General features: G+C 50.0%; 12 protein-coding genes across 12 annotated transcripts; 7 read left to right on the forward strand and 5 right to left on the reverse strand.

Annotated features, from left to right (window-relative positions):
- Nucleotides 1-305: 305 nt before the first annotated feature.
- Nucleotides 306-2,227, forward strand: BDQ94DRAFT_168286 (MDR family MFS transporter; the record flags this gene model as incomplete). The annotated part of the gene is made up of 5 exons (XM_026771017.1): nt 306-467; nt 520-801; nt 856-1,191; nt 1,256-1,436; nt 1,491-2,227. 5 exons carry the CDS (start codon nt 306-308, stop codon nt 2,225-2,227), a joined length of 1,698 nt encoding a protein of 565 aa, XP_026628994.1.
- A 199-nt stretch (nt 2,228-2,426) lies between these two features.
- On the reverse strand, nt 2,427-3,509 carry BDQ94DRAFT_185983 (alpha/beta hydrolase; the record flags this gene model as incomplete). Its single annotated transcript, XM_026775023.1, has 1 exon — nt 2,427-3,509. The coding sequence occupies exon 1, from the start codon at nt 3,384-3,386 to the stop codon at nt 2,427-2,429; it is 960 nt and encodes a 319-aa protein (XP_026628995.1). The 5' UTR covers nt 3,387-3,509.
- A 556-nt stretch (nt 3,510-4,065) lies between these two features.
- On the forward strand, nt 4,066-4,766 carry BDQ94DRAFT_126619 (uncharacterized protein). Its single transcript, XM_026763878.1, has 5 exons — nt 4,066-4,214; nt 4,270-4,418; nt 4,475-4,489; nt 4,554-4,679; nt 4,752-4,766. The coding sequence occupies exons 1-4, from the start codon at nt 4,167-4,169 to the stop codon at nt 4,591-4,593; spliced, it is 252 nt and encodes an 83-aa protein (XP_026628996.1). The 5' UTR covers nt 4,066-4,166; the 3' UTR covers nt 4,594-4,679; nt 4,752-4,766.
- A 518-nt stretch (nt 4,767-5,284) lies between these two features.
- Nucleotides 5,285-6,010, forward strand: BDQ94DRAFT_139481 (uncharacterized protein). The gene has a single exon (XM_026765434.1). It carries the CDS (start codon nt 5,398-5,400, stop codon nt 6,001-6,003), a length of 606 nt encoding a protein of 201 aa, XP_026628997.1. The 5' UTR covers nt 5,285-5,397; the 3' UTR covers nt 6,004-6,010.
- Nucleotides 6,011-6,722: 712 nt separating this feature from the next.
- BDQ94DRAFT_158129 (uncharacterized protein) lies at nt 6,723-7,976 on the forward strand (the record flags this gene model as incomplete). The annotated part of the gene is made up of 2 exons (XM_026768887.1): nt 6,723-6,859; nt 6,926-7,976. The coding sequence occupies 2 exons, from the start codon at nt 6,723-6,725 to the stop codon at nt 7,974-7,976; spliced, it is 1,188 nt and encodes a 395-aa protein (XP_026628998.1).
- Nucleotides 7,977-8,834: 858 nt separating this feature from the next.
- BDQ94DRAFT_185989 (ABC transporter ATP-binding protein) lies at nt 8,835-13,281 on the reverse strand (the record flags this gene model as incomplete). Its single annotated transcript, XM_026775024.1, has 12 exons — nt 8,835-8,922; nt 8,976-9,948; nt 10,000-10,529; nt 10,579-10,751; nt 10,807-11,371; nt 11,417-11,692; nt 11,740-12,010; nt 12,057-12,658; nt 12,706-12,760; nt 12,825-12,940; nt 12,994-13,071; nt 13,120-13,281. The coding sequence occupies 12 exons, from the start codon at nt 13,279-13,281 to the stop codon at nt 8,896-8,898; spliced, it is 3,828 nt and encodes a 1,275-aa protein (XP_026628999.1). The 3' UTR covers nt 8,835-8,895.
- A 451-nt stretch (nt 13,282-13,732) lies between these two features.
- On the forward strand, nt 13,733-16,197 carry BDQ94DRAFT_185992 (transcription factor domain-containing protein; the record flags this gene model as incomplete). The annotated part of the gene is made up of 7 exons (XM_026775025.1): nt 13,733-13,756; nt 13,898-13,995; nt 14,079-14,503; nt 14,559-14,842; nt 14,897-15,382; nt 15,437-15,654; nt 15,717-16,197. 7 exons carry the CDS (start codon nt 13,733-13,735, stop codon nt 15,934-15,936), a joined length of 1,755 nt encoding a protein of 584 aa, XP_026629000.1. The 3' UTR covers nt 15,937-16,197.
- Nucleotides 16,198-16,477: 280 nt separating this feature from the next.
- BDQ94DRAFT_185995 (transcription factor domain-containing protein) lies at nt 16,478-18,869 on the forward strand (the record flags this gene model as incomplete). Its single annotated transcript, XM_026775026.1, has 4 exons — nt 16,478-16,566; nt 16,635-18,325; nt 18,394-18,597; nt 18,667-18,869. 4 exons carry the CDS (start codon nt 16,478-16,480, stop codon nt 18,864-18,866), a joined length of 2,184 nt encoding a protein of 727 aa, XP_026629001.1.
- Nucleotides 18,870-19,295: 426 nt separating this feature from the next.
- BDQ94DRAFT_158133 (FAD/NAD(P)-binding domain-containing protein) lies at nt 19,296-21,536 on the reverse strand (the record flags this gene model as incomplete). Its single annotated transcript, XM_026768888.1, has 6 exons — nt 19,296-19,886; nt 19,943-20,336; nt 20,437-20,646; nt 20,704-20,800; nt 20,858-20,929; nt 21,257-21,536. 6 exons carry the CDS (start codon nt 21,534-21,536, stop codon nt 19,296-19,298), a joined length of 1,644 nt encoding a protein of 547 aa, XP_026629002.1.
- Nucleotides 21,537-22,280: 744 nt separating this feature from the next.
- Nucleotides 22,281-24,638, reverse strand: BDQ94DRAFT_185997 (Zn(II)2Cys6 transcription factor; the record flags this gene model as incomplete). Its single annotated transcript, XM_026775027.1, has 5 exons — nt 22,281-22,735; nt 22,795-23,540; nt 23,597-24,230; nt 24,382-24,476; nt 24,540-24,638. 5 exons carry the CDS (start codon nt 24,636-24,638, stop codon nt 22,438-22,440), a joined length of 1,872 nt encoding a protein of 623 aa, XP_026629003.1. The 3' UTR covers nt 22,281-22,437.
- Nucleotides 24,639-25,113: 475 nt separating this feature from the next.
- BDQ94DRAFT_186000 (NmrA/HSCARG family protein) lies at nt 25,114-26,358 on the reverse strand (the record flags this gene model as incomplete). Its single annotated transcript, XM_026775028.1, has 5 exons — nt 26,245-26,358; nt 25,699-26,184; nt 25,452-25,641; nt 25,228-25,400; nt 25,114-25,173 (listed from the first exon to the last, which is right to left on the reverse strand). The coding sequence occupies exons 1-5, from the start codon at nt 26,293-26,295 to the stop codon at nt 25,114-25,116; spliced, it is 960 nt and encodes a 319-aa protein (XP_026629004.1). The 5' UTR covers nt 26,296-26,358.
- A 269-nt stretch (nt 26,359-26,627) lies between these two features.
- On the forward strand, nt 26,628-27,908 carry BDQ94DRAFT_126682 (SDR family oxidoreductase). The gene is made up of 4 exons (XM_026763879.1): nt 26,628-26,894; nt 26,949-27,483; nt 27,560-27,659; nt 27,714-27,908. Exons 1-4 carry the CDS (start codon nt 26,858-26,860, stop codon nt 27,783-27,785), a joined length of 744 nt encoding a protein of 247 aa, XP_026629005.1. The 5' UTR covers nt 26,628-26,857; the 3' UTR covers nt 27,786-27,908.
- The last annotated feature ends 47 nt before the right edge of the window (nt 27,909-27,955 follow it).

The raw sequence follows: 27,955 nt of genomic DNA on the forward strand, positions 1-27,955 counted from the left end.
CGAAATTGGGTTCTTCGGGGCCTTCGGGTCCCAGAAGGGTTTAGCGCGGTTTGCCTCGGATCCCGAGACGGCCGGCTCCATTACCGAAGGGCATCTATACCACAGCTGCAACCTCACAAAGATGTCGTCGAACACTCCAGTGCTCGGCCGAGGATGTCGACCTATATATTGAGCAAAAGATTCTTTTCATCGGTTCTGAAATCGACACTCTTTCGATATACGCGATTCTGTGCTTGTCCTTTCTTCAAATTACGTCTTGAAATAGTACTAGCATTTGAATTTCCAAGCGGCTTACAAGAATCCACATGTCTTCTGAAAGCCACAGCCGAACCCAAGACCACAAAGCTGAAGATAAGGCCACTGCCAACAATGGCAAGAGCATCCAGCCTGAAGCTACATATCCCTCGGGTCTCAGGCTTGCGATGCTTATAATTTCTATCTTGATTGGCATGTTCCTCGTGTCTTTGGTATTCTCCAATACTCTAATTCATAAGGTATATTGATCTGACCTTTACACAGGACCGCATGATCATTTCAACAGCGATACCCCAGATTACCAACGAATTCGACTCAGCAGGCGATATTGGCTGGTACGGAACGGCATATTCGCTGACCAACTGTGCGTTCCAGCTGATGTTTGGCAAGCTGTATCCTTCTTTCAATATCAAGGCTATATTCATGTCGTCCATAATACTGTTCGAGGCAGGTTCGGCGCTGTGCGGTGCCGCTCCAAGCTCTGTTGCTTTTATCCTAGGCAGATCAATTGCCGGAATAGGAGCTGGTGGCATTCTATCTGGTGCCGTGAGTTATTCAATATTAATCATAAAATCATTATTCACTTACATACCCTTTCAGATGGTCATCATTACCTATGCCGTTCCGCTCCATAAGCGTCCTAAGTACCAGGGCTTCTTTGGGGCTGTGTTTGGGGTCGCGTCAGTGTCAGGTCCGTTGATTGGTGGCGCCTTTACTACCGACGCCACATGGAGGTGGTGTTTCTACATCAACCTTCCTCTTGGTGGGGTGGTCTTGGTTGTCGTCTTCTTCCTATTGCATATCCCTGCACAGCCGGCCACGAACACACCACTGCAAGAGAAGCTGCGGCAGTTGAATCTTTCAGGAATGGTAGCGCTTATTCCCGGCGTTGTCTGTCTATGCCTGGCCCTGCAGTGGGCCGGTACCACATATAACGTAAGTTAGACGCTTTCTCATTAAGGCACAATTCCAAGCCATAAGCAACGTTAACACTGTCCAGTGGAGCAATGGGAGGATCATCGCACTGCTTGTGCTCGCGTTCATCCTTCTTATTGCCTTCGTGGTAATCCAAATCTGGAAGCCAGAGCAGGCTACATTACCACCTAAAATACTTTTCCAGCGTAGTATTGCAAGTGGCTTCTGGGTGAGCTGCTGCCAAGGCGCACATACGATGATCATCAGTGAGTCATCACACCATTTACATGCAGAAATCGCATACCAATGACGAACACTAGTATACTATTTCCCCATATGGCTCCAAGCTATTGAAGGCGTCTCAGCAGTCAGTAGCGGTATCCATCTCCTTCCAACGATAATACCCCTCGTCATAGCATCGATTGTGACCGGACAACTCATTTCTCGCATCGGATACTACACGCCTTTCTTAATCTTTGGTGTTTGCCTTACATCAATCGGTGCTGGCCTGCTGACCACCTTGGATGTCAACACCTCAGAAGCAAAATGGATCGGTTTTCAAATTCTTTACGGCTACGGCCTTGGTTCATCAACTCAGATAAATAATATGGCCGCGCAAACTGTGTTGTCCCGGAAGGACGTCGCTATCGGAGCGTCGCTTATGTTTTTCGGTCAGCAGCTCTTCGGAGCTATTTTCACGTCTGTGGGTGCGAATGTTCTTTCCAATCAGCTGGCTAAGCGACTTGGTCATATTCCGGGTGTCGATGTAACTCCGCGGGTAATTCAGAGTACGGGTGCGACGGAGGTGTTAAGCCTTGTTCCTGAGGCGTATCGGGATGATGCATTGAGGGCTTATAATGATTCTCTGCGCGTGTGCTTTCAGGTGGGACTTATCATGGCTTGCCTTGCTATCATTGGTGCACTTGGTATGGAATGGCGCAGTGTGAAGCAGAACAAGCCTGATGTTGAGCGGAAGGATGCGCGAGACAGCGAGCAGGGTGCTTCCGCGAAGATGGAGGGTGATAGTGAGATCGAGAAGAAGGCTGAAAGCACGTGAGCTGGAATCAGAGCTATTGATCTTACTCCAATCACGACATTTTGCATCTGTCCGATGTCTAATGTTAACTTGGGACAAATTGAAACTGAGAAGAAAAATCACACCTCCTTCTATAATTTTTAGAACTTACACAAACAAATAACATATACACCAAATCTAGAACACAAACAATAATAACCCCTAAATCACCTCCAACACATCAAGCAAGCAACCTCTTCAACCACCCCAACCTCGCCTCCCTCGCCCTCTTACTAACCTCCGCCTCCGGCACAAAAGCATCAAACCCATGCCAGCACCCCGGCCAAACATGCAATTCCGTAGCAACCCCATCCCTCCACAATCTCGTCGCATACGCAAGATCCTGATCGCGAAACACATCTGCCTCCCCAACATCAATAAACGTCTCCGGCAAGCCCACAAAACTCTGCGCCCTCAAGGGAACCGTATACATATCGGCAAACTCCCTATTCACTCCAAAGGCAAAATCACTCGCCTGCGCCGCATCTGCCTTCGTCAACGGCGCAATATCCCCAAACTGCTCCATCGAGGTCCACTCCACGCTATCGTCGACCCATGGGTACATCAGTACCTGGCCCTTGATCGCTGGCCCGGCCCGATCCCTTGCTAGCAGGCTCAAACCAGCTGCGAGATTACCACCCGCCGAGCCACCACAAACTACTAACTTGGAGGCATTGAAGCCTAGCTCGTCCGCATGCTCGCTCATCCATTTCAAAGCCGCGTAGCTGTCCTCCAGCTGTGCGGGCTGAGGATGTTCCGGTGCGAGACGATACTCGGCTGTCATGATCACTGCGCCGAGGGCCTCGACCCAGTCTAGCACGGTGAAGCCCATGAAGCGGTTGCCGGTGGAGTGGCCGCCGCCGTGCAGGTGGAGGATTCCCGGGGTGGAGGAGACATTCAGGGTGGTGTGCTTTGGGCGGAAGATGGTGGCGCGCAGAGGGCCGGCGGGACCCGGGATGTCGACTTCTTGGTAGACGATTGTGGATTCGTGGCCTTTGAGGGTATTTTCAAGTGTGAAGTTCGTGGTCAGGTAGTCCCGATAGACGCGGCGTTTTTCGGGGGTGCTGATGTCCATGGTTGGGATGGTTTGGTGGACGGCGGAGAGGGTGGGGTGGAGGGGTGGGCGGGTGATTGGAGACATGTTGGTGGTTGTAATTTAGAAGTGGTGAAGATGCGGATGAAGGTATTTGGGTGGTGATAATACTATTATGTTGATGTTGAGTGATATATCTGCTGGTGTCTAAGTTCTCTTTATATACATCTGGTTCGTATGTATTTAGTCGGATTATTCCTGCTCGGGCATATTCTTGGTCATGTTGCTTAGGGCATTGGCGGGTAATGTGTCCGATCCACTTGGAAATGCTAAAGTGCGGGCAAATCATAGTTCCGGAATGTCTCCGCGATGGTGAGATTCTACCCCGAAGGATGAGAAAGAAGCTAACGAATTCAGGCTTAGTTCGGGCTTCTTAATAATAAATGGCCCGATGGCCGACCGTGAGGAGTGTACCTCGATTAATTTCATGTCAGCACATCCCTTGCTGCTTACTAGCCATGATCGCTGTGTGGCAGGGGCTTTATCTCAACATGGAACTCTACTCAAGTCCTCTCAAAAACTCATCGTTGCTCGATTAGTTTTGTAGTAAACCTTGTCGCCTACCACATCGTAATCCCCCGAAGATCGTGCACAACTTCTTTTGGACAGCTGCATTAATCTATGGTGCGCACATCACACTCATCACACCAGTGACAATATTGGCTATTACCTGATTGAGTACAGATATTGATCGATCGGTCAGTGCGTGAAGCAAGCCGGGAGCAGAAGTACCTTGAAGTACAAGCATGGAGTGTATTTAAAACTATTATGATTCCGCGCCTGCGGCTGAGCTTTCAGCTAAGATAACTAAGAAATTGCCACAACATTATGGCCTCAATTTCTGCAGGCGCATTGCTCGAGAGAACGATCTATTCAGTACATATAGTCCCTCATCGGCACTCTGTCACTCGGCTAATATACACCCCGACAGGCATGTTCACTAGGCTTCATGCCCGTTGCCATTCGACTCCGCCTCTTCGACATAGTGGCAAAGGCGTCCCGTGATGGACCACTCTCTTCGATAGCAATTCTGGCTGCGTACCGCAAGGAGATCAAGCCGGGTGACCCTAAGACATCTAAGTGATCTAGGCTGTTATAACGATGATGTGATCCGCGCATATTGACCCTTCGGATAGCCCTGATTCTCATCCGTCAGTACACACATTGCACTACGTCCAGTTATTTTGCGATAGTTGATGACGATGCTCTACGCAGAGGACACACTGCGCGCCATGGCGGGTCTGGGCTTTGTTGACTGAGTAGATGACGACATGTACCAGGCTAATGAAATCAGAAGCACATTGAAGCGAGTCCCTCAGCCAAACATGGATCTCTCCTTTGGTAAGATATATCATAGCCAACATCTTCGCTGAAGCATCTTCGCCCTAACAGGAAGCCGACCTCATCGTGCAGGATTTCAACCCAGGTATTGCCAGCATTCCAGGTATTACTATTCAAAAGTGGAACTCTACGGAGGAGGATAACTCTCAGTCGGTCAAAGGGGCCCTGGTCTACCATATGCAGTAGTTATGCATGATCTGCCTCATTTAGAGGCTGCGCGGCTGTTGCAGAAGATTGCCGAGGCGATGGCGCCATATTCGCGATTGTTGATTCCTGGGCTACCTAAGAATGTGAATATGGCGGGGGCGCATGCGGCGATGATTCTGTTCTTTGGTGGGCGGCAGAGAGGCCAGACGGACTGGGAACAGATGGCTGCGGTGGCGGGGTTGAGGGTGACGTTTCAGGTGTATCCGGAGTTTGGGAAGGGAGTGGTGGAAGGTGTGAGTTTATACTTCTGGAGATCCTCCATGAGTATCATAGCTGTCCTTTTTACTATTTTGACTCGGTTGTAGTATGAATCATAACGACAGCCTCCTCGTACCCCCGCTCATCATTCCCCAGGCAACAGCGCTTAACTGCGCTAGAAACAGAGACCCCTATCTAGTCCTCATTTTGCTACTCATTATTTACTCTTGAGACAAGCAGATATAATTCTCAGATACCTACTCCCCAATAGCTACATTCCCCAGCTCATACTTGTCAGTCAGAAACATCTACTATGTCCTTCATCCCACCTCCCACCCCACCACCCGCACCCGGTCCACCGCCAGTTCAGGCACACACCCCACCAGAACCACAACCACCCACTGTCCCCACCACCGGCCCCAAAGGCTCTCTCCTCCTCGAACTCCACATTTTCAACGGCCACCCCTTCAAAGATCACTGGGCATACTGGATTTCTTCTCCAGATGATCCCCTCGTCGGAGTGAAGATCCACGCGACCGGGGACGTGCGCAACGGCTTCATCTTCGAGATCAAGCGCAGCCACGATCTCCGTACCAGTCCGGATATTCCGATTAAGCGGATACCATTACAGTGGGTTGATGGGGGGCATCTTGATCAGGGGAAGATGTTTAATGGTGGGGTGGAGAAGATCGAGAATCTGCCGGTGTGTGCGTTTGAGGAGGTGTTGTCTAAGGTAAAGGTGCCAGGGAAGTCGTTGAATAGTGTCAGTCAGGAGGGGAACTTGGGAGAGGATGGGGTTGGGAGGAAGGTGGTGCAGAGGGATTGTCAGACTTGGATTGTGGAGTCGATGGGACAATTGGTTAGGAAGGGAGTTGTTGGGAGGGAAGTTGAGGAGTTTGTGTGTATGATTAGGCAGTGAGGTGATGGCTTGCTTGATGTCAGCGAGAGTGGGTGTTAATAAAAACTGGTGTTTTAGCTTTCTACCTACCAAGAGCGATTCTCGCCAGGGGCCTAATAGAGGCCGTTTCGCACATAGAGGGATGAACCAAAGAGCATATCGAGTTGCTTGAATCCAGCTACTTTCAAGCAACACATTCAATTACTGTACGGGTGTGAAATCATTACTTATACATGTGGTCTTGTCGGTGTGGTTCTTTTCCCAAATGGGCAAGTGGAATATCGTATCGTATCGTATCTATGGGAGAATGTGGAGAAATGTGCCTGGGGCAGCTCCTAAACAACGCGTCGCGGAGTTTTCCGAGACATCTAGAAAAACCATTACGATGTCTCGGAAAGACCCATGAGCGGAAGTCTGAGAGTTCTAAGTAAGACTCTGCCAAAAGCTTAGAGCATTGCAACCCACACCACAGCGTCAGCCAACAGCAGAAAATTAAAATATCATTATATCAACTTTTAAGTTTCAGGCACGGCCCCAACCACGGGATTCACGAGATAAGAACATTCTGCGGGTAGTAAACACAGACCTTCCCTATCGCGGTAGGCGGCGAGACCGTGAAATTCGGTTAAGCCGGGCGGTGGGCCTGTATTGCCTGGCTAACAAGGAGCTCGTCTGTCTGTTTTTAATCACCATCTCTCACAACAGTCCTTCCACGTCTCTCACAACAGGTGGCATACACAATGGCGAAGATATTCCCAGCAGACAGTCCGTTGTGCAATCTCTTTAGCACTGCGCCAAAGAAGCCGACCCAAAATGTCTTCGCATCGCCAGAATCGCCTCCCAAAACGATCATGGACTATCCCCAGCCTTGTGTCAGGTAGCTAGGCCATTGAGAGACTCGCCTATGTTTTTATACAAGCAAACACTGACCAAAGCACTACAGTCCCTACGCAAGCCCTGTCAACCACATCACAATCGGCCGTACCACCTACGCCATACCCGAATACTACGTCCTCAAAATCCCGAACTTGAAATTCGCCTACATGAAGGAATTCGCCCTCGAAGAAATGTACGCCGACATTGGACATACCTTCATCCACTATCTCTACACTGGCGAGTATCAAACCCTCGCCGCGTCTCCCAGCGTTCCTCCCTCCAAATCCCGAGCTCGGGAATTCAAACGCAGCGTGTACGCCTTCCACATGGCTCAGCGACACCAGATCCAGGGCCTGTTGGACCACGCAAAGCGCTACATGTATACCTTTGTTGACTCCGTGTCAACACTGGAACTACTCAAGATTGCCCGCGAGGTTTATGCTACTATGTTCACTGGTAGAAAGTGGTTTGAGGATTTCATGCATGATCAACTTGCCGCGGCATTCAAAGCTGGCGAAGAACAGTTCAGAATCGATATTCTGAAGTACGGGGTGGGAAGCGATGCAAAGTTCGATCAGTTCATCTTGGAACTCGTCATGAAGATCTACTCCGGGAGCATTGCCAACTTGACCAAGGCGGCTGCCAACGGGTCAGCATCCGGCCATAATTCCAAGTCTCCATCTCCCGCTCCAGCTTCACCTCCTCCATTCACCTTCCGGTCGCCGCAGCCAGTGAGGCATCAAAGCTTTACACCGGAACCAGCTTCACCCAAGACACAGCTAAAGTCAGAGCTGGAGCCCAAGCCAAGGGAGCCTTCAAAGCCTGCGATATCTCCAAAGCCTGTTCCGGAAACAACGGCCCATCCGGAGAAGCCGACGCAGACAGGGAAAGTCCCATTCGACAAGCCAGAGCCGAGTCCAAAATTCAACCCACGAAGCGGAGCGCAGACACCAGAGAGTGCTCCCGGCGATAACAATTCCAGCCCCCGCAAGAAGTCAAAAAAGAAGAGAGGAGGGAAGAACAAGAATGGAAACTCAAACGCATCACCGAACCCAGTCAATGGCACACCCAAGAAATGGGAACCAAAGACGACGCCAGAATCAATTTCGTTCATTTAGCTATCACGAACGGTGGCGGTCTGGACGAACTTGGCCAACGTCAACGATCTTGTCTAAAACGTACTAGATGTGTCACGAAAAATTAATGAAATTTCTACTCTGTTATGAGTTAGTCATCTGAAAGTAGAAACGCAGTAAGCCATCTCACGCAGCAAGCATAAAGCAAAAATAGAACCAGCAGTCGCAGTTCCCCGTCCAGGAACTCAGCCGGTTCCTCGGCACTACTTACCTTGCTCCACAAATAGACCGGACCCGCACGACGGATACCACCCGGCTAAACTTTGGTATCCACCATCTTTCCACCGTTCTGATTAGCAGTTCAAATGGCATGGCAGTTCATCGCAATTGTTGGTCTGGTATGCTGATATGAGCATTACGTCTTCAGAGTGACATGGGCCTCATAGTCCAAGAAAGCGAATCATTGGCAGATCTGGTTGGACACTACGATGGTACTGAGGTTGCATTTGTAAGACTGGACCTTGATTGCCGAAGTATTATTCTCATGACTCATACGACGAATTACCTAAAGCTGTTGTACAATTTGGGTTCGAAACTTCTTCCTGTTCCTGTCTTTGGAGACGGTGGACTATGCTTGTATTGAAAGGGAAACTTACGGTGCTTATAGAGGGATTGGCTAATACTGTGGCTCGTGATTGGAGGGTGTATAACGAGGGTAGGAGGGTAGAGGGAGAATGGTTGGTTGTCTGTAGATAGCGCGTAGATTATTTGATAGTGTTAGGTATGTTTGTGAGGCTCGTTTGATGTCTAGTGAGAGTTTATGCGCAAAAGGATATTAGTTCTATTAGCAACCCAGTATCTACTGACATCATCTAACCGGATGATGAAAGAACTCCGCATCAGCATATTATCCCCGGTAAATACCAAATCTATATTCAAATAAAAACTATGTAGAATGTAATCATCGATCGAGCGCGTTTTCCTGACACTGCGAAAATATTAGCAAACACAATCACATCGATAAGTGAAGTCAAGACTTACCATCTGCCAGTACGTCCCCTTATTCCGCAACAGTTCCTGATGACTCCCCTGCTCCACGACCCTAGACCCATACCCACTCCGACTTTCACCAAAGACAAATATCGTATCCGCTTTCTGAATAGTAGCCAATCTATGCGCCACTGCCACAATCGTCATACATCTTTTCGCAGCCAAGCGCTCCATTGCCGCCTGCACGACCTTCTCAGACTGCGAGTCAAGACTCGATGTCGCTTCATCAAGCAGAAGTAGGGATGGTTTTCGTAGTAACGCTCTCGCAATGCACATGCGTTGTCGTTGTCCTCCACTCATCGAGGTCTGCGCCTTGATTCCAAGATCAGTGGAGTACCCTTCCGGGAGGGAGGTGATGAAATCGTGGATCTCTGCGTCCTTGCACGCTTGGATCAGATCGTCTTCTGTGAACTCGGACTCGTCGAGTCCAAGGGTGATGTTATCGCGAATGGTGCCTTCGAAGAGGCGTGGCTCTTGTGCTACGAGGGATATTGAGCGACGGTAGTATGAGGGGTCGATGGTGTGGATGTCGTTGCCATTGATGAGGACTGTTCCTTGGTAGGGGTGGTAGAATCTCTCGAGTAGAGATATCACGGTTGTTTTCCCGCAGCCAGATGGTCCGACGAAGGCGACGAATTGGCCACTCTCGATTTTGACGTTGAGGTTTGTGAATAGAGGTGTATCTTGGGAGGCGTAGCGGAATGCGACGTTATTGAACTCGATGTTGGCTCCAGAGCGGGTTCGCAGGGACTCTGGCTGAGCCTTGATGTTGTGGGCTTCTTCACGTTCGGCTTTGCTCGGTCGCAGATTTAGCATACGGTTTGCGGATGCTATAGCTTGGGCGACGTTGGATCCGAAACTGAAAAATTGACCGGCAGATTGTCCGCCTTGAATGATCGCAATGTAGATGACGAAGAAGTCGGTCGGCTGGTATTCTCGGGACGCGAGAAGTTGACCGCCATACCTGTCGATGCTGTTAGATGCAGCGGCAAGGGATTGGTTAATTAGCACTTACCAGAACGTAAGCGCCATAGCGCACAACTCGACACTGTCAGAAAAGGCGAAGATGAGGGTAGCGTACCAGGCTTTTCGGAAAGCCTTTGTTTGCTGGTCCCGCAAGAGTTTGGAATAACGATCCAGAATGACATCTTCCATTGTCAGGGCTGAGACGGTACGAAACGCGTCTATGGCTTCAGCTGCAAACTGCGAACTTCCAGAATAGACCTTGGCGTTCATTGCTTCGAATTGAATTTCGTATCGGATGCGCATGAACGCTGCAAGAAATGTGCATGGCAGTGCTGCGAAAACAGCAACAAGGCTGAGCTTCCACCCGAATGTGAATGCGATTATAATGCACCCCAGGATGCTGAATATGGAAGAGAGTGGGAATGCACCGTTCACTCCGACAATCTCTTGCACTTGCTTCGGATCTGTTGCTAACCGAGAGACAAGGGAGCCTGAAGCGTTTTCAATCTGATCGTGGAATGGAATAGGCTTGTTGAGTACGTTGTCAAAGTACTGTTTTCGATAGAAGGAGGATACTTCCTGGGCAAGAATTAGCTTCGTAAGCTGTAGTGTTTGTATGGCACCTTACCACAGAGAACCTATTCGAAGAATATCCCATAAGTCCGTAAGATGATGCCGTCCCTAGAGCCAGAATAAAGAACATCAATGCCCAGAAGTTGGCTGCATGTGCCAGTCTTTGGCCAGTCAACTGAAACACCCCGATAAGCTTCGCAAAAAGCCAACTTTGGAGTGGGAACGCAGCTACAGACATGACTTTGTTAGTCTGTATTGGCACCGCAAGTTCGAGGGTGCTTACCTCCAGCTCCAGCGGCACTGGCCACAACTGGAATATAGAACCTCCATAGCGCTCTCTGTTCATATAAAAACAACCCGATGCTGCCGAAGAAGCCCTTGTTCTTCGCTGATTCCTTTCCATCCTGGTTCGTAGACTGTCGAACAAGTTCGTCTGCAGGTTTGAAATCTTCCTTTAATTCTTCGGTTATGTCGCTAGTGTGCTCGTCATCATCATCCAGCAGTTCCACTTTCTGAGCATTGACAAGGCCGCTGTAGACCCCACCCTCGATGTTGAGAAGTTCCTCGTGAGTGCCTTGCTCGATGTCCACGCCACCCTTCATGACAATGATATGATCGGCTTGTCGAATGGTAGACAGCCTGTGAGCGATGACGATTGTAGTCCGGTTGCGAGACAGCCGATCAAGAGCTGCTTGGACGATCTTCTCACTACGGACATCGATCGCACTCGTTGCTTCGTCCAAGATCAAGATAGAGGGCTGACGCACGATACTCCGGGCTATTGCCAGTCGTTGCCTCTGTCCACCACTTAACTTGGTGCCATTCTCTCCCACTGGGGTGTCATAGCCCTGCAAATGTCAGACTTGGTACGAGGAAGATTGTCATAATCATACCTTGGGCAGACGTTGGATAAATTCATCTGCAAAGGCCTCTCGACACGCATTCTCAATTAGTACTTTCTTTTTGTCGTCGGACTCATGCTCCCACTTCGTTCCGATTAGCCCCAGGGAGATATTGTTGAAGATGGTATCGTTGAAAAGAACGGGCTCTTGTTGTACTAGCCCCACCTGGGACCTCCACCACTTCAGATCCAAATTATTGACATTATGATCGCCAACATAGATTGCCCCTTGGTCTTTATCGCTGGTTCCACTCAGCTGATACCATCGCTCTAGCAGAGCCACGATCGTACTTTTCCCGACCCTGAGGGGCCCACCAACGCTGTAGTCTTTCCCCGCTGAAACCGAGCATTGAGCCCGTTAAGCGCCTTTGTGTCCGGTCGTGCAGGGTAGGCGAAATGAACATTCTCAAGCACAATATCCACCTCTGCAGAGGCATCGGAGTCGCCAAGACCGCTGACGTCTATCTTCTCCGAGTCCAGCATCTCAAAGAATGCACCCGCCGCACTAGCTGCCTTGGATATTATAATCAACGGCGAAGCGATGTTTCCCATGACACTCACTGCCACCATGACCGAGAAGAATACGCTATCCCCGATTAGCACAGGGACCAAATGTTGGCGGATATACTCACGTGATGACTGTGTTGATGCTCCCAATGTGACCGTCGCGAAACAACTTCAGTCCAAACCAAAAGGCCAAGGAATAACTAGAGTACATGGCGAAGAAAATTAGGGCGAATTGAAGTCCGAGGAACACGGACATCTTTCGCCCTCGTTTACGCGCTTCTTCGACCCAAAGCGCATATTTGGTGGCGAGGTTCCCTTCCGCTCCCAGTGATACCACTGTGCGAACTGAGCTAAACACCTCCGCTGCGATGGATGACTGCTTCTCATCTGCCTTGTCGACACTTTGCTGGGCTTTCGTTAAACGGGGTAGTGTTATGCTGACAGCGATCAGGATAAATAGAAGTGCGGAACTAGTGACCAGAGTCAAGGCCCATGAATATTTAAAAGCGATGATGTATGCAGCCACGAGAAGGGCGACAGATTGGAAAAGGATGGCTAGTTTATCCGAAATGCTCTGTTGGATAGAATTGGACAGGGTGGTGATGGTGTTGGTGACGGCACCCACTGATACCTGGTCGAGCTTGCTGATCGGCTGGGCGAAGAGCGTCCGCATGTAATCGTGTCGCAAAGTGGCTGAAACACGAAGACCAATAACGCGGAAACAATACTAGCAACGTCAGCAATTATTCCGCTTTGTGGCACACATCGGCTTACCATGGAGAAATATGTCAAAACAAATTTTCCAATGAAAAGGTAGACGATGTATAAGCTATCATCAAGTTAGTTCGTGATGATTGGCAAAGACCATTGCTTCATCCATAAAGCTTGCTTACCTCAGTCTGCTGACCGAGGCTTTAAATTCCGCCTCCGTCACAGATGTTCCCGCCGAAAAGTATCCATTAAATTGTCCGACAAGGCTGCCGAATACGATATTCATCAGGGGAAGTGGCTATACGACGAAAGTTAGACCCAACATCTCCGATGTCGACGATATCCACCTACCACTCCAGATCCGATGGCGGATAGCATGGCGATTGCAAGGATCACGCGATCAGTACGGTTGGTGTAGGAAAGCAGCCGCTGCAGACAGTAAGCGACGGAACACTGTGGGAGCAATTAAAACCATACAATGTAATTACCCAGCGATGCAGATTCATCATTCTTCTTCTGCTCTTCCGTGGTCTTTTCATCGATTGTGCTTGGTTCTTCTTGGTCTCCGATAATGATGGTGTCTTCGCGAGGCTTCTCTGGCGGGCTTTGCCCGGTCGGACTTTCGGGAGAGTGGCCCATTGTGATATTCCGGTGTGAGTGCAGGCCAGAGCATGTCGACTAGACGAAGCATGGTACCGCATGGGGGAGAGTTGGATTTATAGGGGAGAGACCCTTGAAGGCCAGATGTTCAGTCTGCAACCAGAAGCGGGTCCAGGCCACAGTGGGCTGGCCCTGTATCAGTGAAGACGTATGCATGAAAGGTCTTAGCCTGCCTAAAAGGCCTAAGTGGCATCGGCTTTTACGAGGAGGATCTGGAGCGCAGCGCGATGACTCGATGATTGTGGATGACTCCTTGGGAAAGTGGAGCCGATCGACGTGGCGGACATTCGGGAATTTCGAAATCCCGGGCGGTCAAAGCAGGCTGCCAAATTGCTGGCCGGACTTTCGGACTCAGGACTTTCCCGCTGCCACCCTTCCTCCCTTTGCAACTTTGTCACTCAACCCCGATCGCAGATCCACTGCTTGGAGGATGAGCTCCCGCAAGCCTATTTCGGTAGGCTGAACCCAGTCATCCCTGCAGCCAGTCTGAGATGATTATTAGAACTGACTATGGTCTAGTGTCGCCGCTGTCAGCAAAAAAAGGTATCGGCCTCAGCCGCGCGTTCTAGCCATGCACCATCTGACGGAACATTAGATCCGTTGCAATAGGCTTGACCCCAGATGCGACAAATGCGATGCTGTCGGGGCAGTATGTACTTATCTGCCGCGAAAACAACGGTCCACCAAGCGAAGGTCCTCCCTCCCCCCTGTCCTCGCAATCCTGTTCTTTGCGACAAGCAGGGCGAAAGCTACTAACGTGGTCACGGACATTGTAGGCCGCTAGACGATAAAAATGTCCTCTCCGAAATCCTTAGGCGACTCGAGCGTCTAGAAGATCACTGTATGATCGACTCAGACCTAGATCAGCCAGCAGATGCATCTCGTTCAATGTCCATCGGCTCGGAAGATGACACATCCCCAAGCGTTCCACCCCGCGGCATTGAGTCTCCTCTGCCAGCAGCACAGGGCGTAGCTCAGACTATTTTGAGGGGGCTAAAGGACGAAAATACTAGGTCACTTCTCAGTTCCAATGTGTTTTGTCACCTCAAGACCGTGGAGTCTCGCTTCTGGGGGAACGAGAAGTGCATCCAGGCCATAGAGGTCGCCATGCGAGAGATCTCGCAGTTGGAGAACGTAGAAACCGCAAAGCCAAAGGCTTCCCCTGTCATCACAAAAGAAACAGCACACAAATGGATAGAATGTACAGTCCGTCCACAACACGTGGATATTCAACATTATGCTAACCTGGACCCGAGTATATTATGAGGCGTACCAATTCGAGGGTTTCCGAATTCCCTTTGAAAGAAATTTCATCCTCTCCCTCCCGGATCTCCTTCACAACCCACATGTTCAACTCGACCCAACAATACGAATTGTGTATTACAACGTCCTCTTTCAAGGGTTTTTGGTGGACCCGGACCCCTATCCCAACAGAGGCGCCATCGTGGAATTCCTTTGCCACTCCTGTATGGAGCTAACGGAAAGCTGGCTAGCCCAGATTAAGAATACCCCGGCTGACTTGTTCGCTGCCTTCTTTATGGTGCGTTCTAGCTTCGACGTCCAGAAAATGCAATAGAAACTAAAGTGAGCTTAGATGTCCATGTCTCTTGAAGCTTGCAACAGTGAACTGTCCTGGAGGATTGTGGCCCATGCTTGCACTATTGCTCGAGCTCTTGGATATTTCTCTGTTGATGCCGACCAACCAACACCCAGACAGCAAATCTTGCGACCAGGCGGTCCCCTTGATCCTAAAAGTGAGATCGAGAAGAACAGGATGCGCTTTGAATTTTGGCACTTACTACGAACGGACTGCGTATTCCGCTTGTCCTTTGGTAAACCAGCGCTCATTGCCGACGGGTCTTGGACGGTAAATTTTCCGGATCCGAGTATCACTGGAGTTGATCACGCATCCACCCGGTTCATACAAATCCATTTCTTTGCTTCCATGCGTCTCACGTTGGTTCTGATAAAATATTTGGACATGGTCGATGCGGAACCCGACGTGGACACACCCGAGTACGATAGGACAATAGATGGTCTCATTGCCGAGGTCCAAACCATCATGTCCGACTGGTCGCCGGTACGTTAATCTTTAAGGTTCATCTTTACTCACCCGGAAGCTAACAAAACCAAGGAGGAACTCCTTACTACGACTACGAACCGCATGGATACCTGGTTTTGCGTGGACATCCTATTCAGCAGCTACAAAATGCTCATCGTTTTCTACCAAGCGAAGAAATGTAACCAAGATAGCCAATTCCTACCATATCACACGGTCGACATTGCACGGAAGAGCCTTCATATGTCCCGGTCCCTCATGTCGTCCTCTACACACCCATATTGGGGTATCAGGTATGTTGCAACGCGAGATTCTCCACATCATGATGCTGATTGTTGCATCCTTCTATTTACAGTCTCATCCTTCTCCATCAGTTTGTTCCATTATTTATTGTCTCCATGAATATGATCGGATCTCCGGAGTGTGGAAATGCCGAAGCCGATCTCGGTCTAGTGTCTTGGTTTAACCAATTCGTCGAGACGGCGGCCCAGGAGCGAGGGGAGCTCAAACCATTGAGTATCATAATGAAGGCAATGGCTATAGCCTCTCAACACTCGGTGACAGGCTCACATTGATGCTGTATTCAATTCCAAGGTTTCGTCTTGGATTGAAAGGCTGAAATCGATATGATGCCGTCATCGAACTGTTTTCTCTGGGACGAAACCAGGAGGCTATAGGCCGGATTATATATAGTACTCAGTATATATGAGACTTCAATGCTTTCGTCCTCCTGGGTCATATTCGAATGATATCTCCCCCATATCCATTCTCATGGAATGAACTTCCCGCTTTGTCAGCGGCGCGCTAGTACCATATCGGGAGATCAGCCTATCAGCAAGAAGGGATTGACGTCCCGTGGCGTAAGCAACCCTCGGTCCATATCAAGAAGACCGCGTGGGGACATCAACAAGACCCCAAGGACATTTGGCTTATCAGGTTACTCCGCTCCCCGCTGTGCCGCAGCGGGGTAGTCAGCGACGGTAGATAGCAAGCACTCTCATATTTCCAGCGTCCACCACATGCAGCCCTTCTCCTGATGTGAAGTCATCCGCGCAATGCGCCATTTGGTTCTTACACTACCTAATGGCACCAACCGCATCTGCACAACGTGGCGATATGATTCGGACGCATAGAGAAGGAGAGCCACTAGCAAAACGGCGACGCACCGCTTTGGCGTGCAGTGCATGCCGAGCGCGGAAGTCCAGGTGAGCAAGTCCGTGATATGAATTGTTGTCGGCAGGCTGGATATTGTGCTGAAGAGAAAACTGCGCAGATGCGATGGACAGCGGCCGTCGTGCTCAACATGCTTATCACTGACCATTGAGTGTGTGTATGAGCCGTCTGACTGCTCAACAAATGTTTTGGTCCGCAAAGAATATGTCGCAGACCTGGAACAGCGACTGAGATGCGTCGAGAGCCGACTGCAACGGCATGACGACTTGCTGACAGGGCATCTCTCTGTATGCGCAACAGATAAAGTAAACAGATGTGATCCACCCATGGGTGATCACTCGAGCATCAGTACTGTCCGACAGATACAAGATGAGGTTCACGTCGATGGAGTCAATGGGGAGGACCCCGGGTCGGACGACACAAAGACAGATGGCCTTGCCCTTGGCTTTGTCGACGAACCGACCACTGAGTTTTACGGCGAATCATCCAGCATTGCGTTCACGCGTTGTCTTCTAGAGGCTATGTCTCTAGATTTGACCGCCAAGCGGACCAAGACGAAGTCACCATGCAATGAAAATGGTTTTGTTGAGTGCAACATCGCGCCGGTGTCTCAACAGCAGTCAGTCATGAAGTCTCCTAAAGACCAGCCTTCCTCGCCCACGACCCTTGTTTCCGAAACAGAGATGGACTCCTTGCTGGACATTTATTTCAATGACTATGGCTCTCTCTTTCCTTTTCTCCATGAGCCGACCTTCAGAGACACATACAATGAGTACAAGGCAAGCGGTTTTGTCAAAGCCCGGAGAGGCTGGCTCGGTGTGCTCACCATGACCTTTGCAATGGCTACCCACATTAATCAAAATGGAAAGGTCTCGGCAAAGCATCGGTTCAGGCGGTCCCATGTTCTTTTTCAACGGGCGGTATCCCTCTGCAGCGAATTGTCAGTGCGAACAGTCAGCCTTGACATTGTACAATATCTTCTGCTGGCCGTGCTCTATCTTCAAGGCACACAGATGCCTGTTCAGATGTGGACAATGCATGGGATGCTCGTACGAACAGCGACGGCGTTAGGTCTGCACTCAGAGCAAGCAGCACAGGGGCTTCACCCCATACAGCAAGAAATCCGCCGACGTACCTGGCTCACGATCTACTGTTTGGACAGAATCCTGAGCGTCACGTGGGGACGCCCGCCGGTAATTCCAGACGAGTATATCGTGGTGAAGTTGCCATCGCCATGGGTGACCATGACCGAAACAACCACACATCATTCGAATGCCGGCGACATTCACACGGCGTTCTTCGACGCGACCGTGCGGCTGCTCCAGGTTGTGGGTCGGTCCCTAGCCACACAATACGGCCAGAATCTTGGGCCTGGGGATCAAAAGATCGACGAGAGTACCGCTATTCACGCGGCAAGTACGATGCGACAGGACCTTCGGCGATGGACTTCCAGTTTACCATCATGTCTGGACCTGTATGAGACTGGATCGGATGTTCATCTGCAAAATGATAATACAGTATTAAACCGGTTGCGGATCATTCTTACGCTTCGATATCATTTTGTCAACATTTTAATCCATCGACCACTTCTATGCACCATCCTGCGTTACTTGACCTTGTTAGGTTCTCCCACAGGGAGACCATTACCTTATAGAATTCAGCTTGCAGTGGCGGAAGCCCACGAGTGCATAGTCTCTGCTGAGAAGACAATCGAAGTAGTGCATGCAGTTATCAACGCGCCGTACCCTTCTCACACCAGGTTAGATGTTTGGTTCTTTACTTTATTTCATGGTAGGTGATCCCCATGTAGACTGAGTCATGTATACTTGCACATTGGCATACTAACTGATCACGTTGAGTATTAAATTCGGCTTTGGTGATCCTGGGACGCTCCGTGTTGGAGCAACATGCAGTCTATATTAACGACAACGCCACTCAGAGCTCTGTTCAGGACTCTCTAAATCAAGCGGTGGTATCCCTAGATAAGTTAGACAAGGACAATCATGTGGTGTACGATTGTGCGAGGTTCATCGCACGTCTTTCCCAACCACAGAGTGACCAAGGTTAGTGGGGTTGGAAAATCTTCGTATCACAGTGTTTGAAGGCTGACGCGGCAGAATATCGTCACCCAGTTGCTAAACAAGATAGTCTCGGGAATGGTTGTGTTGCGGATACCGGAAGTGAGGAGCTCACGGATGAACAGCTTTGGTCTACCGTTGGACTCTCATCTCTACCAGACCCAGATATGGTTCCACTTCCCAGGGGCGAGTTATTCGGTCATTCCTTTGGCGGATTGAGCCTGAGCCTTGACCAGCTAAGCTCCACCTACTAAGACATTGCCTACAAGTGTAGCTTGTTCGACGACAGTCGGCAGTCTCCGATAACCTTGGCTATCTGGGGAGATTAGCCTTGTATCCATATTTAGCCCGAGATGATTTTTGAATGAAAGCTTGACTTCCACTCCATGAGGACGCATTTGTGATAATATTTAGCAAAGATATAAGAGACAGTATGAATTTTAAAGTCCTGGACGCGCACATGGGACGGACACAAAGTATGAACGCGTATCTCAACAAAAACTACCAGAATCAGACAGAGTGGACAGAAAAAGGATCGGACACTTATGGAGTCATTGAGATTATCTGATGTCAAATCTTCGCCCTGGATACAAACGAGCCTCCATTAGCATGAGTGTTTTGGACTAGGTGTGTATACACGCCACTTTATCTCTTGTAAAGCAGCGTACATCTTCAGAGATCACTTACGCATTCAAGGCCTCGTCCAATTTATGGAATGCAGCGTCAATGTCTCCATTCAAGTCATGAAACCAGATCCAGTCAAACCATTGTTTTTGCAGTTTCGAAGCAATCTTATCAACCGTTTTGCCAGTTTCCGGGTGCTGGAAGTGAAGCATGTGGCTCATTTCATACGCCCGCTCTAATTGCTTCTGAGCTCTTGGCCGTCTAATAGCGTCATACGCTGCAAGACCGGCAGAAATATATGGTGCCAGTGCTGCACCTTGCTCAGGGGCGTGATATATCCTCGCTAGAAGGTTGGAGAGTATCAAGGAATCCTCTAAGCCCTGACCAGCACCGGCGGCCTGGAACGGCAGGGACGCATGGGCGCTGTCACCCAGAAGCACGACCCGATCACGATAATATGTCGACGTGTACCGATGATGGAAGAATCCCCACTTCACCGGTCTGGCCTTCCTCAGCAAGCGGCGGAATCGTTCGTCCACTTCGGGGCCTTCGAAGTCAGCCATCATGGCCTCATGGCTGATCTTCTGGGATACTGAGTTCTTGAGTTCCCAGGGCTTATCATCCAGTGCGCAGAGGAGGAAATTGAATTCCTTGAAACCGGCATCGTTTAGCACACAATCGCAACCCAGCAAAATATCAAACTTACCTCGCCTTTCGAAATCATATACGTGATACAACAGCGCTTGTCGCCCACGAACATCTTCGCCACGTCGGTGAGATCTCCAAAGATTTCTCTGGCTTCGGATATTGGGATCACGCCTCGGTAGCAATACGAGTCGGCATACACCGGCTCGACCTGGCTGGGATACAACGGTCCCAAAACATGCTTTCTCACCATACTCTTAATACCATCGGCGCCGACAAGGATACTAGCCTCAGCAGTATCGCCATCTGCAAACTTCAAGATGACCTTGCCTGCATACTGTTGAATCCCCACCAAGGTCTTGCTGAAACGGACCTTCTCGACTGAGATGTATTTGGTCATGATTTCAAGGACTGCGTGGCGATGGGCCTGCTCAACATCAGTGCCGCTCCTATAGCTGGCTTTAACGTGGATGGGGAGTGACAGACACTTCTGCGGACGTATTTTGGGTGGCCCCAGGCAGACTTGCCGCGCCATGGTTCGTTGAGACCTATGACAGACAGTGTGAATGGGAATCCACGCTGGTGGTGCAGGAAAGTGAGGAGATCTGCGTACCAAGACCTGGCTGCAAGAGCATGCCCTCATAGTAGATATCCTGAGGCTCGCCGGGCTTATTGCCCACACAGACCTTCTCGTATTCTGCACGGAACCCTTCTTGCAGCATGTCCAGTGCTAGATCGCCATTCGGGCCGAATCCGATGCCCGCGCTGTCCCTTGTGTCAAACTGTAAATCTATTGTCCGACTATTGTGGGTCTGGACTTACCCCACGACTGAAAATTCCGGGGCTGCTTCATAGATCGTATAGGGTACTCCTTTCTTTTCCAGGCCCATGGCCAGGGCGAGTCCCCCAATTCCGGCGCCTAGACTCGGTCTCAGATCAGTACCACGAAAGGTCGATGCATCTCAAGGAGACCTACCGACAATGGCCACGTGCAAGTCTCTAATAGTATCGCCGCTCATGTTGGGAGAATGCTCGCGTATGTGTGCGACTCTTCATGATGATCCCTTACCACGGGCAAGTCGCGATTAAATAAAAAGGGCAGGCAACAAATCAGCCGCGGGGGTAACAATGCTGGCTCGTATCGCTTCGTCCGCGTCCACAGCATCAAGGGCTCGGCTGAATCCCCGCGGGGGATTGACGACCGCCATCGGGGAGATACGCCCGAACTCGGCTCGCAAATCGCAGTGCCGAAGATGCCCCGACGATCCGCGCACACCGAACTCGTCGAAGGAAAAGCCAGTCTATAAACCCCCATATACCGGCACGAAGCCAGAAAGCCAGCATAATTCCAATCTTCTGCGCTAGCCATAGATACAATGAGCGCTCCAGAGGATCCAGTTCTTGCCAAGCCGGCTGAACTTTGCTGTCTGAAAGGTTCCATCCATTCGGGAGAGCCGGCAGGCTATCTCATGCAAATTGGAGGCGTGGACACCTACGTGGCCACACCGGACAAGACGAAGTCCAATGGACATGTTCTCTTGTTCTTTCCAGATGCCTTTGGCTTGCACATCAATAACTTTCTTACAATGGATGCGTTTGCCGCTTGCGGGTATCTGACATTGGGCGTCGATTATTTCGCCGGGGTATGACTGCATAGTTCGGCAGACCCTTGCATAAACGGCAGAGACTTACGATCTGTACCTAGGACCCCATTTGGAAGCATTCCCAAAACCCGTTGAACGATCCGACCTTTGACTTCCAGAGTTGGAAGAACAAGCACATGGACTCCACCGACCGCATTGCTGCTAAGTGGGTAAAGGACGTCAAAGCAGAGTATGGAAATAACGGGGAAGTCAAGTTTGTTTGCGCCGGGCATTGGTAAGTTACATTATGGTGAGCCCGGAGAGCAGAGGCTGATGTTTGATATTTAATTATATGACAGCTGGGGGGCGCGGTTTGTGTGTACCCAGCTTTCCAAGGACGGAATCTGCAGGGCTGGCGCTATCGCTCACCCGTCGTTCATGAACGAGAGCCATGTGTTCGGTATCGATGGTAAGAATCATTCAGCCGGTGTTGTATAGACTGTTGACCAGTACAAGCGCCTATTCTCTTTTCTGTGCCGAACATAGACGGTCTCTTTATGCCGGAGCAACGCGCCCGCGCCGTTGAGATTATGACGAACGAAAAGAAAAGGTTTAATATGCAGATCTTCTCCGATGTTGCACATGGATTTGCAGTAAGTTGGGTCTAGCCGTCCTTGCCGTCTAGGCGCATGCTAAGAGATACTCCAAGTCGCGGGCATTTTTGTCCGACCCATACGAGAAATGGGCGAAAGAGCAGAGCTTCCAAAGCTTTGTCCAGTGGTTTGATTTCTGGCTGTCTATATCATAGAGTGAGTGCTCTGGAGAGAATGAGTTCTATTTAGAAGTCTCGAAAATTCATTCGGCTTTTACATATAACCAGCCATTAACATGGTAACATAAACATTCGTAATTGCCAATAGCCTCCTCCAATCGCCCTGATAATAAAGAACTAGAGTCTCGCAGCATTCCTTCTTTACTGCATGGTATACATGGATGCAGTGTCACCATAGTGCGAATTTATGCTGTACCTGTTCTGTTGTGACTTGGATATGGCACGTACGCAAATGCTGCTGAGTTCCGTGGTAAAGACATCCAGGTACTGAAGGTGAAGGACTTCGCCGGCAGTTAACTTTCGGATAGGAATACTCCGGATCAAACTTGGCACGTTCTGCAGCAAGTCCATGTTGTGGTTTGTGTCGGGATCGCGAGGATTCGAGATGATATTGCAAAAAAGGGTCAAGACTGCTGTAATGGCATAAAAGAGGACGACCCTGATACAAGACACAACCATTAGTGATGCTAGGATTAGCGCTGATCCGAGAACCCATACCAAAAGCACTCCGGGTTTACCACAGGTAGTACCTTGTGGAGATATAATAACGTCGACCGACTCGCGGTGATGGTAAGTTTTGTACTGGAAGCGATGCCATCAAGTCTCGGTCCTGCAAGATCAGCCTCTAGAATCTGGCATCTGGTGCTAGCTTGGTGGATGACAGTCAGACAATGGTAGTAGCCGAGCCGCAGGATCACTGCCATGGTGTTCAAATTGGCACTGACTGGTGTCTCCTGAGAGAAGTATAGAGTAGGTCGGAATTCGGTAGGGAGCGATAGCCTCCACTGCTCAAGTGCCTCATCAAGGCCGCGGATGCTCGAGAGCAACTCGGTAACGGACTGCTGGAGGGCGTGAGCGGTATACAGATCCTCGTATACTTTTGATTTGAGCATCGACAGACGAAGATCCCATGGGAAAAGTGGAACCAGATGCTCGTCGACCTGTGGCAAACTCTGTTGGAGATTGAGATCATGCAGTCGCACATAATCGGGAGGCATGGTAAGGTCACAATGTGCATCGTTGATACAAGGTGGCTGGCCCGTTCTCAGACATGTGTCTTTATCAAAGGAGTAGCAGAGCCAGAAGAGATCACGTAGGTGACATCTCAAATCACCTTTATCATACGGGGCAGAGGGCTTATTGGTGGGGGTGGTATGGGCTTCCAGTGTGTACAGAAGACGCGTGGCAATGGATAATGTCGCCGCTGCTGACTGAAGATCTCCCAGAAAGTATTGAACTTGTACCTGGTGGCTGTGTTGGCTATTTAAAACATGGACCATGGTGAAGGCCTTGGACATACCAGCATGATCAATGTCTGCAACCCGTCGACCGTCATCTCCTCAATCACCGGGATCTGAAAGCTCTGTGCCACTGATGCATAAGACTGGCAGTCCATAGCACCGTGGATGTTGTCATCCATGCCAAACAGGGAAATAAGTGAGAGGAAGGCATAGACGCATGATTTAGCGCTGTTAGAACCAGGAAGCTGGAGATGACTGTAGGCAAGGTCCAGTGTTTTGCCAAAGACGGGCTGGCTGATGACCGGGAAGACAAGACTTTGCGATGATGAGCCGTATATCTGCACATATCTTTCCACGCTAACTCTACTTGGAAGCTGCGGACCGGCAGGGGGGTGCGCCCCAGGGACCGTATACGATCGAAGTGGCTTCAGCCAACGGAGCTCCAGAGAGAACAACTTATCAAAGTTGACGCTTTCCCCAACCTGAGATTCAATCCACCTCTGGCCTTCGTTTGAAAATACATGGTGCCCCCTTAGGTAGGTGACGTTGTTAAGGAACGTATTTCCAATCCTCGACGACCTCGTGGAGTCAGCGACCTGGGATGACGGGCGGGCAAGTAGGTCTTGCTGCCCATCCGCAATGTTGGGGATCACCCCCTTAGGTGTGTCGGGTGTGGCGCCAATCACTCGGTTGCTACCAACAAGTTAGCTACGACCACTTGGACTGATGCATAAGGTTGAACGGCGCCTGAAATATTGAGTGAAATAGCATTATTCAAAGGAAATGGAGCAGAAAAGGTGAAACTCGCAATCAGGCCGCATTATTAGATGCAGTCATAGCGTACCCTGTGTCGGAATTCGCCCAAATTCGATTGAAGGTACAGGCGAGATTATGATGCTTGCACCAGTTGCACTGCGGGAACTCTCCATCGCATTGGATCTGCAAGCCCGGTAATATGGTGTCAGACTGGATCTGAGTCATGTCCAACAACACATGGCATACCTTTTTCTTGGAACAGGAGTCGCATGCTCTTCGTCTCGGTTTCGGCCGTCGTTTCTGTGTTAGTGGCGAACGCCGTTTGCTTGGGCGGTTGCCCGGCATCGGTCACGTAACGAGAAGATGCACTATTCCTCGCCGATAACTTCACGCTGGCTCAGCGCTTGAGTGGAATGCAAGTGGGCAAGCATAGACTGCAAGAGATCGTGATGTGTCTCAAGGGCCCACAGAGAGGCGAATCCGCTTAATAATCGGAGTCGTGTCGTTTAAGCTCTTGGCAGCTCCACCGTAACCATAAAATGGGGAAATAATGGCCGCTAGAGTAGTAGGTTGCTGGTTTGAACTTTCATCGGAATTACACCTGGTTACCAGGCGTCTTCTGATTATTACGGGGATTCCGATAGATACAAAGGTGTGCTTTTGCTCATAGTGGGCATCGTGCAGCCATTTCCGCGCATCTGGGCGTCTAACAGTACCTTAGAATGATTAGAATGATGAGCATGAGCCCAACCGAAAAGGGCCTCGTATTTTATTGTCTATCCTGATCTATAAAAGTGGTTTGTGTATCCCTCCACCCTATTTAGAGCAGCTTGTGCTGGCGAATGAACTCGGACCAGGTCTGAAGTTTCAGTCCAGGAATCTAACACAGTTAGCAAATGTAGTACTCGTGAAGAGAACTGAGGTGTTGACCTACATCCTTGGCTTGCACAAACTCCTCCCGTGCGTAAACATTTCCGCACTTTTCAAAAATCAGCAACTGCTCAGTGAAGTCCAAAGCAATGTCCTCCGACATGCCGTCCCGGGTCATGAGAAGCTGCTGGAATTCGCTAGAGCTGGATGCGTGATAGTGAGTCGGAACATTGTAGCCTAATGCGTAAATTAGCATGATGAACCACAAGTCTATTAGGGGAACCATACAGGAGCCCAACTCAGCGAGCTTGTCAGCCTCAGACAACGCCTGAGCCCAGAAGGCGATGGTCTTGGTGAAGTAGGTGGAGCCAGCTTCGAGGACCAGGTGTACCAGCTTGCCCGTATCACCGATTGCCACATTGGGCAGAACCGTGTGCGGGCTGTGCGGGAACCTGAGATTGTAGGTGCCATTGGCGTCCTATGTCGTGATGTACATGAGCATTCAATATAGATTTGATCGAACGGAATCACTCACCTTGACAGGCAGATACCGCTGGGGATCAGTCAAGGTGTTCTCAAAGTAATTGGGGAAAAGAACGGTAGTCGTCTTTGCCCACAGATCCGGTTTCTGGGTCTGGATATACTCGGTAATCAAACTCTTACCCTTCCAGTGATGCACGTTCAGGAATTGGCCGTTGGATAGGGCAACAGGGTCTGGCAAAGCGCTCCAGATGAAGTGCTGCAGCGTCGTGATTCCGGCAGCAGCATCCGCAATCGCCTTACCCTGTTCAATCTCAGCTGCTGCCGACTGCTTCTGCCAGAAGTCAGTCAGAGCGTAGATCACATCCGCACCAGCGAAGGCCGCGGTTAGAGCCTCTCTGCCACCCTCCAAGTCGGCACAGAAGAGTTCAATTCCCTGAGCAGCGAGCTTCTGGGCCTTAGGCTTGGAGGTGTTACGGGTAATGGCCCGGACATGATATAGATGAGGGTGCTTCAGTAATTCCGCAACCACAGATCCGCCCTATAGTTCAAGGTCAGCTACCTGCGTCGCCTAATGTCACGTGGGTATGGGTAACCTTGCCTGAGAGCCAGTGGCACCGATCACCACGACATTTCGCTTTGTAACCGTCATGGTGTTGCAATTCCGTAAAACCTTGGAGTGAAGTATGAGGTAATTTTAGGGAATGAACCAGCTGTAGAACAGGCGACACTGGAGATCTATATAGGGCAGTATATGGGAGTCCGAGGAATCTCAAGATGCAATTGCTACCGCTGACTCAGCGGGAGACGTAAACCCAATGTAGTAAACTAATGACATCTGATACCGTCGTCCCGTCCGACAGACTTTGAGTTCTGATCATTTGTATCGCGTGAAGACCCCTAGGATAACCAACGTATCCGTCATAATTAGACTCCGAGCCACTGCATCGTCCGGGAAGAGATTGCTGAACCCTTTGCCAACCCCACCTGTTCTATCTTTACTCGGTTCCGATCCGGAGATGCCGAACCCGAGGTGAGGCACTTAATGGGTCGACTCGTCCCGCCCCCTTGTGGGAACAGTCTCTATCACAATATAAATTCGGACATCTCGGACAGCGAGAACCGATGACACTGATGACTTCCCGAGTCCGGCGATTCACCAATTACTGACTTTGCGAATTTGTGAACAATACTACCATTGTACATACTTCACAATGAGCCGTGTTATCCTCGTCACCGGGGCCAATCGAGGTGAGAGAAGACTCCTCGCAGTATAGTGCATCCCTTGGCTGACTCGACTTACAGGCATCGGAAGGGGCCTCGTGGCACATTACCTTGCCCAGCCAGACACGACTGTTATTGGTACTGCCCGGGACGTCTCCTCCGCGAATGCGAAAGATCTCAATGAGCTGCCAAAGGGCGAAGGCTCTCGCCTGATCGTCGTGCCGTTAAGCTCCGATAGCCCACAGGGCGCGATAGAGGCTGTATCGGAGATCCACACGCAGCACAGTGTTGTGCATATTGATATTGTCATTGCTAATGCGGGCATTTGCAACCACTACGGACCGGTAGTAGAAATGACCGACTCCGACGTGCTGTCTCACTTTGAAGTAAATACACTGGGACCACTTAGACTGTTCAGAGCTGTTGCGCCCCTGCTGCAGAAATCCAGTATTCCCAAGTTCGCTTATGTCTCTACGCTCCTGGCCAGCATTCATGAAATTGAACAGATCCCTTCGTTGACCGCCGCGTATGGGATGTCGAAGGTGGCTGGAAACTATCTTATAAAGAAGATCGATGCGGAGAATCAGTACTTGATCGCTTTGCCAATTGATCCGGGGTAGGTTTGCTTTTGCACTCCCATAGCTCATGAGTCAAGAAATGCTGATGCTGAAACTCTCGTTTCTGGTGGGTAGAATGGTACAGACTGACATGGGGAGTCGTGCAGCACAAGCCAATGGGCTAGAGAAGGCTCCGGTGACTGTCCAGGATACTGTTCTTGGGATCACCAACCAGGTATGCAGGATGTTGGCTATCGTGACTAGGTGCGGATTACTAACGTCGTTACAGATTGAGGCAGCGACAAAGTCGACCACATCTGGTCAATTTGTTAATTATAACGGGGAGAGGGTGCGATGGTAGATAGCGGTTAAGGATGTGTAGATTTCTGTATGGCTCGACTTTATAGACTGGGTTTGTTCACATACTACATGGCATGATCCTCCCTCTGCCAATTCCATGCAGACTACTTCCCCGGTATCCCACTTCTTTGAAATTTTGAATAAAACACTTAACACGGAGGATTGAAAACT

The sequence above is a fragment of the Aspergillus welwitschiae genome (assembly GCF_003344945.1).
Source record: "Aspergillus welwitschiae strain CBS 139.54b unplaced genomic scaffold BDQ94scaffold_8, whole genome shotgun sequence".
NCBI classification, from domain to species: Eukaryota; Fungi; Ascomycota; class Eurotiomycetes; order Eurotiales; family Aspergillaceae; genus Aspergillus; species Aspergillus welwitschiae.